Source organism: Egretta garzetta, unplaced genomic scaffold (assembly GCF_000687185.1).
Source record: "Egretta garzetta isolate BGI_Z169 unplaced genomic scaffold, ASM68718v1 scaffold135, whole genome shotgun sequence".
NCBI classification, from domain to species: domain Eukaryota; kingdom Metazoa; phylum Chordata; class Aves; order Pelecaniformes; family Ardeidae; genus Egretta; species Egretta garzetta.
In genome coordinates this window covers 765,455-789,184 of record NW_009259594.1, presented here as the reverse complement: position 1 = coordinate 789,184, position 23,730 = coordinate 765,455, and the positions used below count along the sequence as shown (strand labels likewise).

The 23,730-nt window shown below is 43.7% G+C and overlaps 1 protein-coding gene across 4 annotated transcripts in view; it reads left to right on the top strand.

Annotated features, from left to right (window-relative positions):
- The window catches only part of SUFU (SUFU negative regulator of hedgehog signaling), an 89,932-nt gene that overhangs the window by 17,028 nt on the left and 49,174 nt on the right, over positions 1-23,730 (top strand). For all 4 annotated transcript variants that reach the window (XR_004841909.1, XM_009638075.2, XM_035893628.1 and 1 more), the window contains exon 3: positions 5,953-6,089. Coding sequence is in view for 3 of the 4 variants with exons in the window: in XM_009638075.2 (XP_009636370.1) it covers positions 5,953-6,089 (137 nt within the window). In the remaining variant the exon portion in view is untranslated. The remainder of the gene's footprint in view (positions 1-5,952; positions 6,090-23,730) is intronic.

Here is a 23,730-nt window from a genome sequence, read left to right as displayed (position 1 = left end):
TCTGATGGAAGAAACAGCAGCTCTTCCTGATGCCAGGCTTAGAGAGGTAGTGATACTGTATTTCTGCAGCCTTCAGAAGAGCACGAGTGGCTCACCCGGAGCAGAGTAGGAGGCTTTCTCTTTGTAGATGTGGGGAAATGCAATTAGGGAATTGAAGCAAAAGGCATCTTAAGTGGCTTCACAAAACTTGTGGTGATGAAGCTGAAAACTGAAGCTGGGACAAGTCAGTCCTGGCTTCCCAGAGAGACCTGGTTTATCTCCCTGGAGTTGCTGGGAGTGGAGCTCTGACTTTTGAAAATGCAGTTCTGACTATCCCCAAATACCCTGAAAGAGCTTTCTTGTTGTTCCCTGGCTGAAATAATCGTAGCGAAAGGCCAGCATTTCCCTACGTAAGCTCCCATTTTCAGGGATTGGTTCACCTAATACATTTATATACACGTACTCTTAAACTCTCAAAAAATAAACACCTAGTACACTCTGCTCCTTGTCCAGAGCTGTGTAGCTTTCAAAAGCAGAATTTTAGAAACCCAGCCATTTTGCACTGCAGTGAAGCAAACCTCCTCTCGTTCCCTGCAAAAGTGAGAATGAAAATACTTTGGCAAATAGCTTTGATTTAAATTGAAAAGCCTCTGGTTTTCAGAGCTGCTTTTAAAGCAAAGGGCTAGTTTGGCTTTTGATCCTCTTAAGCTGGGTTATTTGATGTGAAAAACGCCCTGGGTACTTTGCTGCAGAGGGGAGCAGCTTTTCATTTCTCTGTGTGTGGCTTCAGGAGAGGGCCTGGCAGAGCGAGGGGTGGTGGGGGGCTCGGCCGCATGGCTCTGTAAATAAAGGGGCCTCTATTTCTTTGGATTCTTTTGCTGGAACTAAATATCATGATCAGTGAAACTCTTACCTCATTAAAGGAACAAGCCAGGCTCCTTCAGCGTATGTGCAGTGCTGCAATGTGGTTTGCTCTGCTGAGCTGATTTGCTGAACAGATAAAGAGAGTTTTAACCCAAAGAATGGCATGTAGTATATGACCTTGGGTTTCAAAAGGTTTATTTTTGTTCATGCGACAAAATAAGGTTTTAATATTAAATATAGGATTGGATTTGACTTGGCAGATACCAGAGCCTTCCATTACTGCTGTAGTCATAATATAAAACTATCTGATGTGTGCCAGTGGGCATGCAGCAAGCCAAGAATTTCTCCATCAATGTTTGTTTTTTGTGCAAATTTAGCTGGCTATTTCACAATTGGGTTGGCTATAACGGTGATATGCCCTTGTGTTGGAGGGCTAAAGCAGTGGCAGGCACGATATGATCTGTGCTGTGTCTTTATAGTTAGTATCTCTAGTTTTGGGGCAAAATATGGTGGGGGTGGGGGTGTGTGTGTCCCTTAGCATTTTGTTCAGCAGAACCAAGGCATAAACCAAACTAAGTGAAATATTCAGATCTGTTAGTATAGAAATTTAATGCTGTGTTGCAGCTTTCAGTTTATGTACCTGGGGCCACGCACAGATACAAAATACTAATTTTGAGGTTTCCTTCCTGCACACGCTCCATCTCAGATTGTCGTCTTACTGCGCTTTTGGACCGCTGAATTGTAATTGTTTTGCCGTTGACACAGGAGTCGGGATCAGGCTAACCTGCCACGGGCGCTTTGCTACCCGCTTAGAAGGGAACAAGTTGGTACAGGTGCAGGTAGCAGTGAACTTTGGGGTTGATAGAAAAGGTCGTGAGCAAACCTGGTGTCCATATGCTTTAGCAGAGCTTCATCCATCTATGGGTTATCCTCACCCAGTTTTCTGTGGAAATGGGGCTTGTTCAGTCTGTCTATGTATTTTTTTTTTTTTAGCTTGTTTGTTGGCCGTGGCTGGCTGAAGGTGGTTGACTTTTCTGGAAGTGATGTGGAAATTTGGTGAAAATTGGGAACTTGTGGAAAGGAGCGTGAGTTTGAACACCTACAGGCCTGTAAGCTGTGATCCTTTTTTGTCTGGTTCCTTGGCAGCCTCCTGAGATAAGCCCCAAGTGGTGAGGACGTACCCTACAAGGAGGAGGCTGCTGTGGGGATCCGGTGTTTCCACATAGAAGTAATGGAACATCTCGGTATAAATTAACTTGTTTATGGGGAATCTCACTTTATTAGCTCCCCGGTCATGGGTGGGTTTCTTGATTATGATAGGTGCATCTTTTGTCTTGTTGGTAAGGCCTTGAACAAAAATGGACACAGGTGATTTGGGGGAATGAGCAGCTGCTTACAGCCCAGATATGAGGGAAGAGTCTCTTTATCCTTGCGGGGGATAAAAAGCCTTTTGGTTGGTCTTCCATTCATAAGGCACGTGTATCTGAAGGTTTTGAACTTCTTACCAGGCAAATTCATTTCCCGTGTGTTAGTTGGTTGTGGCTGCTACTTGCCCCTCCACCAGCAGACTGATGCATCCTTATCCTCACAAATTTTGGAGTCAGGGCTGGTATAAGCGCTCACTCCCTAGTGAAAAGGACTTCTATAAGAGAAGCCAAGCTGGGTAAGTCAGCTACTGGTTTCTTCTCTCTGATTTTCGTTAGACCAAGGGTCAGAGGCACGTGGCAGGGTTATAGGTTTATTTAATTCCTGAAGGTCATGTCTGCCTCCATTCTCACGTACATCCTCCGAACCTCAGCCAGGAGCTCTGGTCCTGGATTATGGTCTGTTGTTCACTGAGAGAAATGTTATGGCAGCTGTTGAAACTACATTCGACTTGCTCTCAAATACAAGACTTTTTTCTGAAGAATAAAAGCAAAAGCTTTGGCAAAAAATGCTCACTGAAAATGACTATCCTAATTCTGTTCTGAATATTAATATTTCTTCCTATGAAAGACTTGTCTGAATTAAACGTAAAGGATTTCTAAAATAATCACAAGCTTTTAAAGCCCCATGTGTCACAATTTCTTCAAAAACAAATTACCAACCTAAAATTAAACAGATCAAAGACTTTTACTTTAGAGATTGTTGCCTTGGAACAGCTGCACAATACAGGTGAATTGCAGGTATTTAAATTTTCACTGTAACAAAGCAGTGTATTTTCAGCAACATGTGACCATTAACTATTTAAAACCACTTTAAATCTAATCTTTAAATACAAATCTCTTGCAGGCAAATGGGATTTTTCGAAGATTTAACTGTTAATTTAAGAATTTGAGAATTAGAATCGTTGTGTGCTGCTGCATTTTTGAGTTTTTTAGAAGATACATCTTTTGATTCTTCAGGGATTGTTTTAAATCTTAGAAGGGAAGTACCTTACTGCTCATTTGCTTATCTTTTATACTCTTTATTTTCTAGTAGTTCTCTGGTTTAGTCTTGTTCATTTCCATACAAAAAATCCTGTAAGCAACATTCCCTGTCAGTTTTACTCCTTTGCGACTACTGATGTGTTGCAGACCAGCAATGTTCTCCCAAATGCTCATCATGCTTTAAATTTGATCGATACTCACCTGAACACTTCTGTTACTCAGTAACTTGCATATGGATCAATATGAAGCGTGTGCAGTCTTCCCTTAAACAGTTATTTCTGGGAAGGAGGGATCTGTGGAGTTCAAAAAAACAAGCCACCACTAAACTCTAGCTCGATGCATATTAGAAGTAAAGCTGTGTTGTTTCAGAACGTGCCTTGAAAGGACGAAATTCAATAGGGATCTTACTTTCCAAAAATTTTAACTCTGAAAGATCAGCTGGAAGACTTTTTGTTAACTTTGATCCTTCTTAAAATTGACCCGTTCATAATGAGTTTCAGTTTCTGGTGTATGCTTTTTCCTGGAATGGATCCTTGAAAACTACCCACTTTGAAGCGTTTTTGTTTCTCCCTTTAAGAAATATTTCTGGTTTTCCTTTGCTATCTGATATGTGAAACTAATAAAACACTACAGGGGTGCCAAATGCACAAAGTACAACTCCACATTTGTAAGGCTGTCGCTGTCCTGTACCAATCTTTTTGGTGGACCCGCGTGCATGATTGCAGAACACAGGTTTTGCTGCACATCCAGATTCCACTCCCTGGATGGCTGGTTATTCAGTAAGCTCTTGCTTTGTTTAAGAACCGAATGTAATTATTTGACTTGTTGCTTAAAGGTACGCTTCTTTCCCGAAAGAAGTTTTATATGTACCAGTTGACCATTCTGAAATGCATTATCTGCTCTGTTCATAGAGAATTTACTTTGGTAGTATATAATTCTCGAATCCTTTGTTGAGGGTAATATGGAGGGAAACAAAAATAGACATGCTTGTATATTTTTACACCAGTGAAATAAAGTCTTTCTTGATATATTGCGTATTCCCCTTTATTGTAGATGTCTGACTGACTTTCAGTACCTGCTCTCTTGTTTGCGGTCACAGTTGTTGTTATCTCTTTGTGCTGTCCCATAGTTTATTTCTGTCCTTAAGTACATTTCTTAACTACTTTTATTACATCATTTGGAAGTCTACCACAATCAAGCTTTCCTTGAAGAATCCTCAAATAAAGTTACATTGCATGATGGAGTTGCATCGATGCCTAAGTTTGATCACTTTTAACACTTGTCGTTAGGCAGGGTCACTATGAAGCATTTCTGCTTCAAGCCAAACTCCTTACTATGGGAACAATCCATCCAACACTTGGAATTGGTCACTGCATTGCTGGTGAGCTGTGTTTTTCAAATGGAAAGTGCTCTCCTCACTTTCCTGACTGCTGTTTGACTGTTTTTAGATGCAGTACAATGTTAAGCTTTGTGCACTGTGCCTTTCATATGTGCCAGCAAGGTACCAGCATCCAAGACATTCGCAAAGTTTCTCCAGAGAATTTGCCCATGGCTGCAGGTGTTGGAGATTTGAACTGGCGGAATGATACTGGTTTATGAAAGCGTCTGTGGGGTGTCTTTATGCTCAGTGTAAATCCTTCTTTCTGTCCTCTGCCTTTGTGGAACAACCATAGCAAAGAAGTAAGGGATGCAAAGACAGTGGTCAAAAGGATGTGGATGTCTCCAACTTGCTTTCAAGCTTGCAAGCTTGTGTATTTGTCCATGAGGTTTCTCATTTTTTCCCAGGGAAACGTGGCATTTTGAGTTGTTTGGGACTTGGAACAGGAATTTCCCATATGTATAAAATACAGCATTCTCAAAGGCTAGTTTTGTTGAAGCAAGGAGTAGTATGGGGATATCCTTTAATTGTTCCTTTTCGTTATAGCCTTGATACTTCTAATATGACTGTTTTTCTACTAGGTGGACCCTATCTGACCAAACCAGATAAATTGGCACCTATCTCTGTCCAATGGGGAAATGACCAAACTACTGTTTCTTGAGCAGTAGTTGTCATTCAGTGCTTTTTCCACTGTTGTCCTCCTAGATACACTAGGAGGATGTGCATAAGCATATAGTGGAGCAAAATAAGATTGTGTTGTGTGAGAGATTATTTACTTTCTGCCTGCACCACCTTGTTTCCCTCCTCCCCCTGTGATCACAGAAGTTGTGTGCTGTACATCAAAAACTCAACTGGTTCAACCCAGAACCTACTACCTGATACTTCAGCTGCATCCCACTTCTCAATGTGTAAAAATTCGAATTCACAAGAGTAGAATAACATTATTTTCTATTGTGCACTTTCTTTGGCATTCCCATTTAAACAAATATAATCAGGGCAACTATCTGTGCAAAACTTACAACAGTATTTTAAGAACAATCTCAGGATGCTGAATATCCCACTGGTCCCAGGAAAGAAGTCATGGTTCCAAGACTGCTTTATTCTGTCTGAAAACACTACTATGATAGCTAGCTGTGAAATTGTATTACATCAACTAACCTAACAATGTTATGCCATTCGAACTAGAGTAGACTGAAATAAGAGAATTTCTAAACTTACCTTGTCTATGAGGAGAACACTCATCCTTTTCCTGTGGTCCTAATCTTGCAGCCTGCTCTGGTTATAAGGAGTATGTTGTGACTTTTCATTTTTCATTCCCTCCAGGTTTACAGGAACAGATGGACCAAGTGGTTTTGGATTTGAGTTGACGTTTCGGCTAAAGAGAGAAACCGGGGAGTCTGCACCACCTACCTGGCCAGCAGAATTAATGCAAGGTTTAGCAAGATACGTCTTCCAGTCAGGTACTGCAGGGTTAAATGTACTGCCTCACTTTTTGCTGCTTTCGTTCTGAAGGGCTGCATCTGTTACATCAGTTCTCAATCAAATCTTGAGAATTTTCTTTGTGTGGGAAGCCAAAAGAGTGTGTTCCTTCCATCAGCCCAGCTTGCTGGGGCCTGCTGTCCAGGTGACTCTAATCCCTAGTTTGGAAAAGCTGATGATACAGAACAGTTAGTAACCATAGGAAGTCTGCTCAATGGCTCCTTGTCGCTCTCCTGCGTTACTGGTTTCAGCCTCTCTCAGTAAGAAAACCTCATTTGCTTATCCTGAAATGGCTGAGAAGCACCCATCTGATAAGGTCTCACTTCTCAGCAGAAGGGCCATAACTTCCAAAACATATGCAGTTCCTTAACAAGCAAGTCTCTTCCTATGCTCTGTGCAGTTGAGCAGCAGCAATGTATGTAAACAAGGAGTTGCTGAGATGAGAAAATGTCAAAGTCATAAGGGTTGCGAAGGCTGGGAGGGCTAAGGAATTAACGATTGGGAATCATTAATATGGATGGAGACTTGCCAGAAAATTGGGAACCAGAGTGCCTACAAAACCTTCTCTTGCAGTACTCTGCCTGGGTTATGTTTATACCACTAAAATGAATATTAGTTTGTATTGTGAGCACATGAAGATCCATGGAATGGTTGAGTGCATAGTGTATTTGAAAGGCACCTTCTAGCACCACAAGATCTGAATGAAAATATTTGAAGAACTTTTTTTAGCCTAGTTTCAGGTCCTTTACAGGTAAAGTACCTGCTAAATCAATGGTTATTGAATTTGTAACATGTGGTACTTGCTCTGCTAGCTAATAAATTGCTCAGTAACTTCTGGTTCTGTTGCTGGTTTTCAGTCATCTGGCTAACTCTCGAAGGGGAAAGGTCTGGGTGAAAACAGGATTGCTCTGGTAACCTCAGTGACAAATCACTGAGGCAGTGGCAACTTTTGTGGGTTATTTCTTCTAAAAGTTGGCTGGCAGAGACCAGTGCCAGCATAGATGATCGCTTGCCTTCATACTGGGAGTGTCTCTTGTTGCAGTTTGAAATAACACAAGTGGGTTTTCTTGTAACCTTTGCTGTGTAGCTATAATCTTCCCTGGTTGCCATCCAAATTTGGGCTCATCTGTTCTCTTTTCTATCTTGACTTGAGCATCTAAATCCACATGACTGTCATAGTATTTGCCATTATTTGAGGTTCCTGTCCTGCCTAAATTGTATTGTACAGTAGCTTTTTGATACTGACCATGCAGTGATGAATTCATACTCGTATTTTCTGTGTATTGACTGCATGGTCTGAAGAAAACATCTGACTCTAAATTCTTCTTCCTAGATATAATATAGCATACAACATGTTATATGTTAACTTATATTACATATAAGACCCCTTTTAGAGCCTTTTAAATTTTCTAGTCCAGTGTGGGTTCTCATAAGTCTCTTTAATACAGTAATTTCTGTGCCTTCTATTTGCACGTTAAGCAACCTCTCTACAGCAGTTGCTTTTTTGTCTCGCCCTTTCCTTGGGTGAAAGGAGGTCTGCAGAGTGAGACGGGATTTGGTAGGGTACTTTAGGACAAACTTCTCAGTGACTAAGCTGGCACTCCAGGCAGAGATTTTCCTTGTTTGGCTATCTGTGCTAATGCAGTCTCATCTTTCTAACCTCAAAACAAATGAACTGTTTCTAGACTGGAAAGGGTGGTTTTGCCCATGCATATCAGTCTGATGTGAACTTCTAAGGGCCTTCAGTATTATCCTCAGTTTATCCATGCTGGTTTTGACTTTCTGTCCACCATGACTCTTTAAAGGTACTGCTCAAATATATGTTAATAGATTCTAGCCTCTGGGTGTTTAGCGCTCAATTTACATTAATAAAAAACACTGTCTATGAATCATAAATTGACTTCTTTGAATGTGAAATTGAGCGTGAGCCAACACTACACTCATCACGCAATAGGCAAGCCACTTGCTGGGTTACCTTAGGAAGAGCATGAGCAGCAGATTGAGGGAAGATATTGCCACCTCTGCATGGTACTGGGGAGGCCTCACTTAAAATAGTGTCCTGTTTTGGGCCTCCTGGCTTAAGAGATGCTGAGAAAGCAGATTGTCCAGAGTGGTCAGGGTCCTAGAGCACATGAGCTATGAGAAGAACTGGATGGAGCCAAGCTGGTTTAGCTGGTGAAAGGAAGGTGCAGGGTGATCTAATGGGAGCCCACAGCTGTTGGGAGGGTAGTTAGAAGATTGTGGGGTCAAGCCCTAGATAATACAACAAGGGGATACAGGTCTGAATTGTAGTATGGGAGGTTCTCTAAGGGCTTCAGGGAAAATTTACTTGCTCACAAGGAGGGTGGCAAAGCACAGGGAGCAGTTTATCAGAGTGTTAGTGGATCTCTGTTTCTGAAAGGGTTCAGGACTTAGCTCAACAAAGCTACAACGACCCTGGTCTAGTGTTGGTGATGGCTCCGCTTCAAATAGGAGGCTGGACGAGAGACCTCCAGAGGCCTCTTAAAATATCACAGAAGAGTTGGAATTTTTTTTTTTTTTTTTTTTTTTTTTTTTTTTTTTTTTCATACAGCTTCATGCCCTTCGGCAGGCAGCTGTGTGCTGTCACCAAGTATTACCAACTGTTCCTTGCCCTGTATAAAAGGAGATTGTATGCTGTTGCAGCAAGTGATCAGGCTGTAGTTTTATTTTAGTACAAACTTGCATATTGCTCGTCTGGTTTGAATAAGAACTTTCTCAAGCTAAAATCTTCTGGCTAATCATAGATGTCAGCTTAATCCTGACAAGATAATGCATTTAAAAGTAAGACTTGTAATGGGGTAGACTATCGTGTTTCTTCTTGATCTCACAGGGCAATACCAGTTGGCCATAGCTAGATGCAGTCACCTTCTAATTTAGCGTAAGCCTGCTCACTCCATTGCTCTGCAGAGTCCCCAGTCCTGCTACATTTCACGTGTCCCGCTTTGCTTTACTCCTGTGAGCCGCCCCCTCTCAGGCTGGCAGTCTCCAGAGCAATTCCCATGTTCTTGCATCACCCTTGGGTGATCAGGCACCCACTGCTCAGCAGTCTTATTTTTGTTCCGCCTAGTGGGATTTCCCCCAGTCTAACATGGCCGCTCTGCAAAGCCGAGTGAGCTTCTGCCAGTCTTTTGTCCTTGGTCTTTTACAGGACTTCTATGGTCAGATGTTAAAACTTTAAAACTGTGAAGTATTTGAAGGGGCGGTTCTTCTGAAGCCCACTGGGCATTAGGCAGGCTGTGACACAACAGCATTGTTTTATATGATGAAAGGGGTTTTTTTGCTCAAGTTCTGTTGACCGTACCATTTGGAGCATTTGTCAACTGTAACAATGATAAGCGTTGTTTGACTCTAGCGTGTGTACCTTAATGTTGTCCTCTTCAGTTGTTTAAAAATCTATGGAGTCTCTGTAATACTCCAAAATAGCCTTAACAACATTTGATAAACTGAAACAACTTGAGTAATGCTTATGAATCCATTCCGAAGAAGAAGGGAGAAAAAAATAAAACTGGCAGGAACTTTTTGGATAGGCTCCAAGCACTTTGGCATGTCAAAGGATTGTTTACTTTGAAAGCTATGCTAAGAGCTAAATTCTTATCTCTTGAATAACAAGCCAACTTTTTGGTTATCATAGATGTGCTTTGCTGGGTCCAGTTGAAGTTGAGGGAGAGTAAGATATAGTTATACTCCTGCTGAGCCTGAGCATTTTCAAATGGTGATGACTGAGTTGGAGAGTCATCTAGCAGATACTGCTGTCCTAAATATTATTACTGAGTATTGCAGTTGCAAAGTATGGCTCGTTGCAGGTGATGTATTTTAGTAACAAACACTTCTGGGCAAATGAATGTTACGCTCCTTTGTTTCCATCTCTCCTGCACTGTGGTTGTGCTTTAGAAAAGCAGTCTTCTGCATTGAATTTCAGGCCTCTTTGAGCCTTGGCTTCCCTGTTCACTGTAACAAACACTCGGTGCTTTGTGCTTTTGATTAAATGCCACTATTGCCCCTCCTTCAACAAAACCAAGCTTGCAAGTCTCAGAAAAATTGTATTTGTGGCTTTATCTGTTATTAATTTTATCACTGTTTGACCATGACCACAAATTCCAACTCTGTTATTTTTAGCTTTAAAAAAAAACCCCAAACCTGCAAACCTTGAAAATGAAACTTTGTACAATTCGGTGACCTTAGCTTGTCATGGTTCATGGATGTACTGGGAATATCTCATGGTAGAACAAATTTATACTTCAATTCAAATGAAGAGGAAGAAATGCTCTTCCTACGGAAAGCTTATCCGGGGCTTGTTACAACTGTTAACTCTTCTGGTACTGCAGAATTACGATGCTTGATCAGTATAGAGAGGCTATGGTTTGTGTTTTCCTGAAATTAAAACCAAAACAACCCCCCAACATGCAAAAACCTGATGTTTCTGATTGGTCAATCCGACTTCAGGTCTTAAGAAACCGATAGGAAAAACAAACCATCTAGAAGGCATCCAAGGAATAATGAACATTCCAGAATGGATTTATCCAGAATAAACTGGAATAAACCAATTGCAGTGAATTAACAGGCACCATGGGAAGCAGTGAATGTTGGTTACCTTGATACTAGTGAGACTTTTGACATTGTTCCTTCCAACAGGTATGTGAGCGAGCTGAGGAAATGTGATCTTGATAAAAAACTAAAGAAAGGGGGATGCAATAATGGTTGGATATTTAGATTCTGAGTAATTGTTGATGTGTTGTTGTCAGCCACAAAAGATGTGTAGAGTTTAGATTCCTCTAAAATCTATCCTAGCACTCATGCAATTTGGTGTTGACCAGGATGATGAAGTACAGAGTATCCTGATGAAATCTGCAGACACAGCAAAGCACCATGGCGCTGAGGGCTGGAGGTCAGAACAACCTCTGCAAATTGTGGAAATGGTCTGAAGTACCGATGTGCAGTAAGGTCAGGAGGGTGCAACAAGTGTGAGGTCCTGTGCTTACATGGGAATAATCCAATGCACAATTATCAGATGGGGAAAGGCAGCAGTTCTGAAAGGAGAAGAAAATGATTTAGAGTTAATATCACCAGTGGGCTATACCTAAACCAACACCCTCTTCACTCTGAGAGATAAGAAGCTAAATTATTCTGATGTATAAATAGAAGTGTTCTGTGTATTGCATGTTACAGCATCCTTCTACACTGCTGGCAACACCTTGAAGGGAAAGGGAGAGCACTGTATCTCGTTTTGGGCAAGAGACTTCAAGCCAGATGCATCCCAGTTGGAGAGAGTCTGGTGGAGAGCAATAAGAATATGACCCAAAGGTCTGGAAAATATGACCTATGGGGGAATGATCAAAAGAGTTATGTTTGTTTAGTCTAGGGAAGAGAAGATGGAAGGAAGATGTGAGAACAGTCCTCAAATATGCAAAGGGTTGCTACTAAAATTCAGTCACTACTGAATTCAGTCACTACTAGAATTTAGTCACTACTAAAATTTCTGTAAGGTAGGGTTAGGGTTTGTCATTAGGAAGAACTTTTGAATGATGTGTGGTGAAGCGTTGGGCTAGTTGCAGATTCCTCATTGCTGCATAGCTTTGAGAACAAGTCAAACCATTATCCATGAATAATATATTATTGGGTATTTGTCAGGAAGAGTTGATCCTTCCTTTAGGTGAGGGCAGAGTAGGAACCTTCTTAGTATTTTTTATATTATAAATTATAAAATATATATTATATATGTCTTGTCTGACTAGGTATCCTCTTCAGGTCTTCTAAACGTAATTTTCTGTGGTTCCGTAAATACATAATTTATCTTTTTTTCATAGTTTCCTGATTATTGGTGCACTAAAAGATATTTAAATGTGAATTTTGAAGTCTCAGCTAGTTTAAAAGTTGATTTTTAATATTTAACCATTGACTAGTCAGTAGTAGGAAGCTGTTTGTGTCTTGGGGACTGCAAAACAGTAGTAACAAAATCTACAAGCAAAGGAAGTTAAGCATGCAAGATGCAATTTGTGGGTGGTGATTTAATGTAGATTTCAGCTGATTACTTCAGGAGAAACTTGCTTCTATGAATGATTCCTTAGAAATTTTGTTATACTTCTGAAAAGTGTATTGGACAGAACTAATTCCAGCAGGAACACAACAAGTTACACATGTTGATGATGGTCAAAACAATGACCAAAGTAGCTATAGCTGATTCGTTGTGTCAGGGCTTTTTCCTCCAGACACCTCTCTTGTCACATCTGCCCCCTCTGGACTGTTATGGTGACGGATTCCCTTTCCAGAGGATAAGGTACAAAATATCTTCTCTTGTCCTTTAGTTATTTCTGTGAAACCTGCAGGAACTTAGTATCCGTGAGCTTCTGTCCTCTGTCTGGATTCAAGTCCACAGGCCAATTTCCCCAAAGTTGCTGGAAGGGAGGATGGTTCTGACTGGTGCCTGCAAGTGCTCAAGGCAGCACAGCCACGCAAGCCTTCGGCAGCCAGGCTGAAAAGCAAGCCCAAAATGAGGTATGTCTAGCCTTCCTTAGTTACTTCTGACATGTCATACTTTCTTCAGGTAGGGATTATTGTCTGGCAGCTTGTCTGTAGTTTGAGGAAGCACATACGCTGTTCCTGCCTGTGCCATTGGCCAAGTGCATAGATTTGAGGGTATTATGCCAGCTCTGCGTGCCTCAGTTTCCCCTTTGGTAAATGAGAGTGATTACAGGAGCTGTAAGGACTGCAGGTGTAGATGAACTCTTCTTACTTGACAATTTCTATCCGATTCAGGTTCAGTCTGAGCACTTTGTGTTTGACAGGCAATATAACTTTTACACTGAAAATGGGACTCAGTGGGATTAAGTGATTTGGCTGGGGTCACAGACCTGCAGCCATTAAGCCAGCAGATACCTCGACACCTGCTGCCCTGGCATAACCACTAAACTTCATCTCCAGATCTTCTGGAGCCCAGAAAGCTTCTATGTGGGTAGCCTCAGTGACTCTTTCCTTGCCAACGTGTTTTCAAACATTCTTGACATAGGCTGATATCTGTGTGTAAAAAAGAAAAAAAACCTACCCCAAACCCAAAACAAACTCCTCGCTTCCTTGAATACAAATGAGGCTTGTCTAGCTTGTTTGTAAAACAGTGTTTATTTCTTCCCAGTAGGATGACTAAAGCCAAATAAAATCTCCCAGTAATTCATATATATTTTTCCCTGACTGTGCCTTTATTTTATTTTTTTTTCAATCCCAGGCTGATTTATTGTTCTCTTCTGGTTGCTATGGCTCTGTAAAATATATATATATATTTTTTTTTTTCCTATCATCTGTTTGTAATATTGACCGGTTTCCAGTGTAGAGCTGGCCTTGGCTCCTCTGCAGTATTCCAGGATTTTAGATTAAAAATGGGGGGATTAACTGTGTTTTTTAGCTCCACAAAGAAGTATAAATCAACATCAATTTCGTTTCAACAGAACCTGCTAGGTAGTAAACTCTGCTGTGCAAACACTGAAACTGTAGCGCAGTAAAGTTTATCAAACAGCCTCCTGGGCTGTCCTTTGCCATAGGTGAACAGGACCCAACCAAGTGCGCAGGCTGCATGCCTTTATTCTGCAAAGGGGTATGGAAACATTAAGTCACTGGTTCCAATTTAACCCAAGTTTGTCATGGCCAAAAGCTCTCATCATCTGATAGTTATTCAGTGGTCCATGAGAAATTGGTTGGGTTTTAGCCTAATTCCTCTTTAGACGTTTCCCATAAAATGAGCTGTTCTGTGAGCAGCAGCACAGATCAAGGCTGGTCCTTTACGTCTGTGCGCTAGCCCCTCTACGTCCCACACCACCGCAATAAATCCACTTCTCCCTGTACTGCTGCCGATGAGCTCACCTCCCCAATATTTCCCATCCCTCCCCCCATCTCCTAAGCCAGCCTTGTCACAACCCTGAGCTTCCAGCTGGGATGTACGTGCTGGGGCTGGTACCAAACGACGTGCTGGCTGATAAAACAAACTGGATGCTTGTGTACAGAGCGGTTGGCTGATGTGCTGGGCACGACATGCAGCTATCAAGCTTGCGCTTCGGTCTCCAACCTGTCGCTGGCATCCTCTGAAGCTGGCTGGAGGTTCTGAAGTTGTTCGGGAGGGAATTGCCAAATGCAATTCTTGTAAATTGTCCTGATAGGCATTGCAGCAAAGTGCTGGTTGCAGATGGAACCGTCCCTTTTTACTCCGTGCTGTAGATCACAAATAAAGTTTATGCATAAGCTACATCTACTATTACATCCAAGGAGAAGCATCTGTCTGGAAATCTGTCGATCAGACAAACAACACTGAAGAGACCTCATGGAAAATGTTTTTTTTTCTGCAGAAAGGATGATTCTAAGAGGAGACATTTTGTAGGCACATAAATGCATCTTCTCTTGAAATACTATCCCAGGGCTGTGTAGAGAAAACACTGAATCTGGGACCAGATTTATTCTTACTGTCTTGTTGCTGCTCAGGATGCTCAAGGGTTGAAACTTGCCTGCTGGCACTACCTCATCACCCTGCCCTACCCAAAGGTGGGTGCCCAATACCTGTTGCATGTCCTGCCAGATGAGGCTCGTCCTGCTACGGCAGCTCTACTCACGTTGTGTGTGTGCGCACCCGTTAGCTGACACACCAGGCAGTGCTGGTTGCAGGAAACCCTTCCTTTTGCAGCAAAAGAGGTGACAGCTTGCCTCAGGCTAGCCTTAGCCTGTGTGTGAGATTGTAACCCACAGTAACTTGTTGTATACCTGAGCTCTCAGAGGAGAGATGCTAGTGTTGCAGTGTGGCTTTATGTTTTTCCTTTGATTGTGCTTGAAGGATGGGGCAGCTAGACACCTACCCGCTTTCCTGACATAGCAACTCTCAGGCAAGTCTCAAAAAGCCTTGTTGCTGTTTAGTCTTTGGCATCAAACTTCTTTCTCTAATCCATTTTGATTTTTCTCTGTGACTGCTCTGGGTTTGGTCCAGCAGAACTCATTGAAAGGCGTTATTATAGCTCTTCTTCCTCCCCCCCCCCCCCCCAAGACACTGTAAACTTCCGACACCTGCTTTTAATGTTAAGATGGTTTTGGCAATCCCTAGCAGGGATCTGTAGGGAATAAGTGTAGCAATATTGACTGTCTGCAACACCTGTGCTCTTTGGCAGAGGGAGAGGACAGGTCTTGGCCCTGGTGACACTAAGACTGGCACGTGGGTCAGCATGCAGAGGTGCTTTTGGGTTCCCTAGATGGAATTAATGCAATTGTTCTCTGCACACTTGCAAAGCTTAATATTATTTGTCTGTGTGACCCTAATTTTTGGGACCTTCGGAGTCCAATGCTTTCATCCTTGCTTGTGAGGCAGGGAAGACAGACCCAGTTCCATTTGGTTGCTGGGTGCCAAGGCAAAAGGAGGAGGTAAGATCCTTGCCAGTCTTTAGAGAGGAACTTTGCGGTGGCCAGGGCCATGGCTGAGGCTTCCCAGGCTGTTGAACTAGGACGCATCTGGTGGCCCGTCCTTCCTCTGTGTGAGTCCTGTCTCAGTCAGAGTGGTTTCAGATATAGGGGAGAAAACTAGCTGAGGGCCTAGAGCAGAAATACAGCTGTGAATGCTGCTGAGTGCTGTTATGCCACCACGCGGGTGGTGTGCCTCTATTCTCCTTCTTCCTGGCAGCATAACTGGAGTTGCATGACCTTAGCTTTTGGATGACTAAATTAACTTCATTTCCCTTTCTGTTCAGAGCAGGCAGGGTGCTGCCCCTTTGCAATACTGGAGGCAGCCCAGCGCCAGGCTCAGTCCTGCCCTTTGCCTTGGAGCACTGTCACTTCTTCAGCTGCTGATGCAACAAGCTGGTGGTTGTTTAACTCCTGCTGGTTTTGGTGGGTAGCATCTTCCTGGCCTTTTCTTGGGACTTGCGAGGACCTTGTGCCACACTGGAGAATCTCTTCTCCATGAAATTCCTTTTGCTGCGGTGATAGAAAAGCCCCTGCACCCCTCTGACCAGATATAAAAAGTGCTGGACGCTTTCTCAGGGACTTGAGAAGCGGGGACCAACACCCCTGTTGTGTGACATTGCCTTTTGCTTCGTCAGCACCAGTGGTGTGAACCTGGACAGTGCATGAGGCTCCTCCAAGCTTCCTCCCAGTCTGTGGTTTGGCAGTAGGAAAGCATGACTGGGAACCCAGGAGTTTCCAAGGACACCTGTACTCTTGTTTGACTTGAGGGAGGAGAAGTCTATGGCTTATGTTGTCAGTGAGCTAGCTATGTAATATAAATTAAAGCCTTTTCTTCCCTACCTCCCTAACCTCGTGGAGTTTGGGCTTTTTTCTCTCCTGCAGTTTGTCTGGACTCGTGGGTCAGGCTGGGTATTTCCTCTGCCATGTCATGGAAGCCACTATTGTCTCTCCGACTTCTAGCTCTCGGCTGAGAACAGGTCTCTGACCTTTTCCAGCCCCAAAGGGTAGGTTGACACTAAAGCATGGAGAGACTTTGTGCCAGGAGCAGAGGCACAGAAAGTCTTTGTTCCTTATAAAAGACTTTGTTGGAATAGAAGGAAAGCTGTCTTCCCCAGACTGCTTTACTGATTGCATAGCATTTCTAGGCAGTAGGCGAGGGATCTCAGCACTGCCTGAAAGAGGAGGCTTGTTTTTAGCTGCTACTGCTATTTAGATAAAGTAGATTTAGGCCCAGTTTGAGTTGGCTACATTTCAAATGATGCTGTCCCTTTTAATTCTGTCAACTTGTGTCCTGTTCCTGCCTGAGAACTGAACTTGGCTCGTTGCTTTTTTAGCTGTTCAATACAGTTCATTCAGTTGGTTTATTTAAAAAAAAAAAAAGGAAAAAAAAAAAAAAAAAAAGAAGACCTGCCTTCTCTCTGTGCATTGCACCAGTCTGTGTGGCCTGAGGCTGCTCCCAAATGTCAGGGATGGACAAAGCAGCAACGCTTGTAAATCTGATATATGGTTGAATTTATAAATGCACAAGTTGCTTTAGCTTTCATACTGCATGTGGACTGCTACTGGGAGAGGGAGGGAAGGAAGGGGCATGGAGGCCCTGGGGAAGCTGTGCGATGCATGTCGGTGCAAAGCTGCACAGCAGCCGAGGTGGCGGGAGGGCCGCCAGCAGGCCCCGTGCCCCGGGATGCTTGGATGCTGGCCCCTAGCAGGTGTTTATCCCGAGTGGCCGCAGTTCAAGATCAGAACTGATCTTGCTAATGTATTCTGCCCAAACTGGAGGGGAGCTGAGCTCTCTGCAGGAAGCCTTTTCTCCATCCTGCCCAGAGCCTCCCTGCTGCAGGAGGGTGAGGAGGAGCACACATGCTGGGGACCAGCAAGGCCCTTTGAGGAGAGCATCTCTGACTCCTGGGGTAAGGAAGCAGGGGAGAAGCTGCACATGGTCAGCTCGGCCTGGGACAAAGGCTCTGTCCCCTGTACTGAGGGAGGAATGCAAGACAAAGGGAACAGCTCGGGGAAGGCAGAAGACTCCCCCTTCTGCTGGTGTGAGGTCCTTTGGCATCTTATATATGAGGTCTTTGTCCCACCCGGCCTTTTCTGGGAAACAGAAGCAGCCGCTGTAATAGTTAAAGGCTTCCACACAGAATAGCGTTGCCTCCTGCTATCGAGGAGCTGAAAGCCACAACACAGAGGGATTGCTCTGCAGTCGCAGGAGCATCCTCTCTCGCTGCCCGTGTGCAGTTTTTGGGATGCACAGAGGAGAGTTTGAAGGTTACACGTACTGGGTAGCCCTGTGCAAAAGACTGGTTTTTCCCTTAGTAGCTGCCAAGGCCATGTTAGATGAAACTGCAGAGAAGAGTGGACTGAGCTAGAAGTTGGGTTCACTGTTACATATCCACCTTCTTCCACTTTCTATTGAAGATCTGTGCAGCAAGTGGTGTTCAAACTGTGCTTTCTGCCTAACCCACTCTGCACTCTGCCTGCGAGAGTGGCAGTACGCGGAGCTCATTACAGACCATCTTCTGACAGACTCCGATGCAAAGATCCTTTGCAGCAGCCTGCTCGGCCAGGAGGCAGCAAATGGGCACAGCAGGGGAAGCGTTTTGTTCTTGGTGGGGAAGAGAAACTGGGAGAGTGTATTCAGAGACTGCAAGCAGTCCAGAGCCTGTGGAAAGTGGACTCTCCTGCTTTTTGGTTTAAAATCAGGGCCTTAAAGGAATCGTCTCGGAACACTTGGGATGGCATTTCCAAAGGTGCTCCGTGAACAGGCTGGTCATTTTGCATTTGAACCGTGAACACAGCTGTTGGACTGTTTGTGTGTTTCTCTTGCACTACTGCAATGGGTTGGGAGAGCTCAGTGTGTAACTAATATTTTACACAAATATGTGTGAATACAGAGTTCCTCTGTTTCCTGCCCTTTGGCCTCCTGCTTTGCCAAAGCAAAACAAAAGTTTGGCCCATGCAAGCTTTAAATTCCTGAAAACTTAAGAGAAAATAATCAACCACTGAGAAAAATGCTGCAGTGCTCTCTTAAAGACCCCTGCCCTTCCTGTCCATTACAAGCCCCAGAGCTAAAGCTCGGATAACTAGATAACCTTTCTGAAGATATTATCATATGATAACTCCATAGGTGTTTTCTCATAGACCATCTTCCCTTTCTTGCCCTTTGCTAAAAGGGATACCCTAGTGCAGCCTTGCAGTCTTTCTGTCAGACATCTGTACTGTGAAGACTATTAAAAGAAGCTGCTTGCATCTTCTTTGGGTCCTTCAGAGGAGGATACTGCCTTTGCTTCCCTTTCAAGCTCCTTGAAAGCTCTTCAACAGAAACATCTCATAGATCGGTATCTAGAGGAAGATCACAAGTGCCTGTACGGTCTCCTGGTGCTCCTGTGTCCATCTAAGCATCCATGCTTCTTGATGGCTTGCATGTGTACATGTAGGAGGTTTAAAAACAAGAAAAAAAGTTTCTTCTCTCCTGCTGCAGTTCTCTTCCCTCTCTGAGGACACCTAAAGGTTGCTAAAAGCTGTGGGTACAAATCTTTGTTCTAATTGCACCTGGATGGGAAACGTTCAGGTAACCATAAAACATTCTGGCTTTCACATGTCAGAACACAGGATAGGGTTTTTAAGTGAAAGGCAAGTATCTCTTCAAATTGGCCATCTAATCTGTAGATAAACTGTCATTAAATATGTGTTTTGAGCAGAGTCCTTATCTGACAGGAGATCCTGCTGTGTAACATCCTTTCTTGCTTCTGGGCTCCCGCCCCATCCTGAGGCTATTCAGTTTCAGTATTGAAGACGTAAATACCGTCCTTTGAAGGGGAGCCGTAAAACACGCCCTGTTCAGGTGAAGGATGCAGGAGGCTGGTGGCAGCGCAGCTGGACGGAGGTGGAAGGGTCTTTTGCCTGGCCTGGAGCTTGGGATTTGGCACGTGCGTTGCTCCTGCTCCCTGGTGGTTGCTTGGCTGGGGCTCAAAGGGATAAGGCGAAAGTTGTGCTACTTGCCCGTTGGACAAGGTGAAAGCAGCTCAGTCCTGCAGCACCCAAGGGTGATCGGTCTGAGTGATGGGGTGTAGAGGAGCCAGAGCTTGGAGCAGGAGAGTTTTGCAGGGCTGCGAATGAACAGCTCGCATCTGTGTTCATTTTCTTTCTCTGCTATACTCAGCGATGCCAGGTAAGTCCTTTCATGCTGCTGTGTCTTCCTCCAACCTTCCCTCCCCGTGGGAGGAAACCATGCAGATAAATCTGTAGATAGGTGAGAACCGTGTTGTTGCAAAAGCAAGGTGGGAGATGCATCCTGCCCCTGGCAGCACTTATGCCAAGGGGGTGCCAAGCCCGATGGATGTGCCAGCTCCTGCCTCTGCAAGGGCTGGAGAAGGCTGTAAGGAGCAGGCGTGGAGGAGCTGAATGAAGTTGTGGGGAGGAGAGGAAGCGTGGGAGGAGGTGGCTGGCGGAGCAGGCTGCACGGAGTCAGGGAGAGGACAGGGGGCCCACCGCTTGCAGAGGGTGGGAGCGTGCCCTGGGCACGGGAGTCACTCGCTGGGAGCCTGCGTGAGAAATTCTCGGGGGCTGCAGTCATGGAAATTGTATACGCACATAGAGATGGGCAGGGAGAAGGAGCAAGCCAGACACGCAGATGTGTAAGGGATGGAAAGAAATGTCCTGGAAAGCAGAAGAGGTAGAGGAGGCCCAGAACCAAATCGGTTATTGTATGATAGCATTTTAGCATTTGTTTTTCAGCTAAAATACCACACTCCCCAGTGTCACACAAGGCATTCCAGGTGTCTGGGATCTACTTTGTGATAGGAAAAGCAGCATTTGTAACTCCATCAGTGGAAGCTGCAGCTCAGCGAGACACGTTTCCCACTATCCCACTACCAGCAGGGGTGAGTGAGGGCTCTGAGCGGGGCACAGAGGAGTGAGGAATCCCCTTGTCCTGCTGGTGATGTACCCTGGGGAGGAGGCATGGGAGGGCCTGATTCTGGCCCCTTCCTTAGGCTTTCAGCTCAGGGGACTGAAATGATCTAGTGAGTTTCTGCATACTCGCATAAATTGGTGGGGCTCTTTTGAGAGGCTCGTTAATTTTACAGACTTAACAACCTGGAGCTATGCAGTAATCAACTTTGTATTTTCAACATGCCGATCAATTTTTTTAAAAAAATCTGCATCACACTTCCATTTTCTGAAACTCGTCAAACCTCAGAGGTCAAGCAGTCCTTACAGTATTGATAATCTGTTTTTTTCCACAGTTTGGTTTTTTTTGTTTTTAAAGAACCTTTTGCCTAGGCCCCTTGTTTCTAAAAGCCCAATCTGAATCCCTGCAGTGGAGCTATTGTTTAATTGTACACCAGGGATTTAATTCTTCCTAAGGCATCTTGTCTATGCTGCTTGCCTGCAGCAGGCAGCAGCACTGTGTGAATTTGCACCTCTTTGGAGTGCCCGGGCTGGGGCAGTTCCTGTTTCCCAGACAGGAGATAAGGGGCAGCAAAACCGAACTGAAAAAGAAAAACGGTGAAGAAAAGCAATTTTAATGTAATGCAAATATATCACAGCCTAGATTCTACTTGTATGTTCTTAAAACATGTTCAGCTTGAGTTGAAAATGAAATTATACACTAACTGCCAGCGGTTACAGATTGTATCACAGTTGTTTTTCCCCTTTACCAATCCATGTGTGTAGTCCTTTGTAGGTTAGGAAACTAAGCAGACAGACTGAATTTAGCATTAATTTGATTATCCCTAGATTATCTTAATGTTATGTGGCTGGCAAATGAGTCTGAATGAAGTCTTTCTCTTTATACTCTGGGTTTTTTTTTAAATTTGCATCTGTGTAATGAGTTGCAGTAACAGCATTACTTTGAGATTTTCAGACACGATTTTCATGTTTAGCTTCTGTATCGGTTTATTATAGCTACATCTTTGCATGCATGCACGTATCCATTATTGAGGTAGTTAGAAATATATTAAGTAGCTCTGGTGAAAAATATAGCTAATACATTTCAGTGTTGAACTCTGCATCTGCCCTTGGTTTCTCTCAATTAATTCTAGCTGTTCAGTCTGCAAAATGGTACTGAAAAACAGCATCAAAGCTTATTTGTGACAGATTGCCGGATTACCTTTTTTTTTTTTTTTTTTTTTTTTTAACAAAGCCAGACTGAATATTAAAAATGTGTTGGAGAAAATACATTTATATAATAAATTATACAGACCGTGCATGGGGTAATAGCAATGCAATAAATTACATTGTTTCTGTAAGTATCGGATAAGCTGCATTCAATTTAAATGTCTGGCTGCGTCACTGTCATGCTGGTCAGGAACTCACCAGGGGCCTTTTTAACATTCCTGCACCCGTAAGTCATGGAGTCAAAATCCTTCTTTGCTTTGCCCTCAAATACAGAATTTCTCTGACGTCTGTGACTCGCTGCCTGCAGTTTAGCTGAGATCTCACAGTCGGATACAAAATGCAGGTTTGTACCCCTTAGAGCAGCGGGTTTTCAAGCCACCGAGTGTTGCGGATAACGTAAGTCTGGCCCGTGTGAGGGATGTGGTCATCTTGTTTGCGTGCCAACACCCCCAGTGCCACACACGGTTGCAAATTTATTGAGTATATTTTTTCAGACTAAGCTAGCAGAGAAGTGCCAAGCGTCGTGCTAGCATAGCTAAGCAACGTTACTGGCTCGAGGGGGTGGTCCATGTTAGCCGCTGCTTTCTTGGGCGGATAAGCAGGATTGTTTCTTTCAGCATCATCTTGCACATATCCCAGAATAAAGTGACCATGTAGCGATGGCCTGGCTTTCCACAGAAACTTGCTGTTGAAGGACATGACTGCAGTAGAGTGGCTGTTTTCCCAAAACCAAGCACACTTAGTAGTTAATGTGCTTAGGGCTTCTCACACTCTGTGCAGTATCAGCTCCTAACCTGTAACAACACACTGCCTGGACTGATTTGTCTGGCTGATTAGTCAGAACAGTTTAACACCTCCACAACAGATTTTAGCTGGCATTTTGAAGGAGGAGGTGTCTTAGATACAGAGGAATGGTCAGGCTACAGGTCTATTCTCCTAATTTGAAAATCTATCTAAAGAATTGCATGGCGTGACCATGTCAGAAGGGCGAAGTTTCTGGCCTTTGGATGAACCAGGGTGATGCAGCCTGAACTGCCCCAGAGCCGGACTCAGTCTGGGGACCGTAAGCCAAGCCATGCATGGACAGGAGATATACTTCAACTTCCCTTGCTGTCTCCTTGCTGGTGGAACAGCATCAGCTCCTTGTTTTCCTCCATGCAGTCCCATATGTGTGTGCCAGAGAAGATATGTGCCTCCCAGCTGCCCAAACAGCTATTTCCCATCTGCTCTGGGTGCAGGGTAGCAAGCTCACTGGAGATGTTCCCTGACCCAAATTCAGCCCAGGGCCACCCTTTGGATGGAGCTCTTTTAGCAAATTGAGACAAGTACTAGGATCTGCCCCTTTCAACTTACTCCCTGTGGCTGTTCGAGGGAGTAAGGACTCCTAGCAGGATCTCATATGTGTCAAACTGGCAGGTTTAAAAAAGAAATCGAAAATACAGTGGGAAGTAATCTGAGTGTAGACTGCATGCATTACACTGTTTATAAAACATCTTGAGGCCAAGAATATGACTTGGTTTTGTTTCTTTAGGCATCAGCTATATTTAGTAAATTAAAGGTGGGGGGGAGAATGCACTCCAGGAAAATGCATGAGCAATGTTACACACAGAAAATTTACTAGTCCCCAGTGGAATGGTTCCCTCTGAGTTATTTCCCAGTTCTCATTATAGATCAGTTGGATAGTAAAGTTAGGAGAGGTTGCGCACTGAATTATGACCATTGCTGCATGGAGGAACCTCACCTGCTTTATGTGGGCTGTAAAGGAAAACGGATAATGACGTTTTAAAGACTTCAAAATATGGGAAGCTTAACAGAGTGGTCTGGTATAACTGTCTTATAGATGCTGCTTTTGCATAATAGAATGGTACAAGAGCTGGTCTATGGGAAATATAGAGACTTCTCATTTCTGTGGCGCTGGAGAGAGGCTTCAGATTTGCTATTGTAAATCATGAAATAAAATAGTAAGCTTGAAATTAAATGTTTTAATGATTTCCTTGTTGAGTTCTTATCAAATCAATACCTCCCTATGAAGCAGTTTGATTTCATGGAATCGGCATT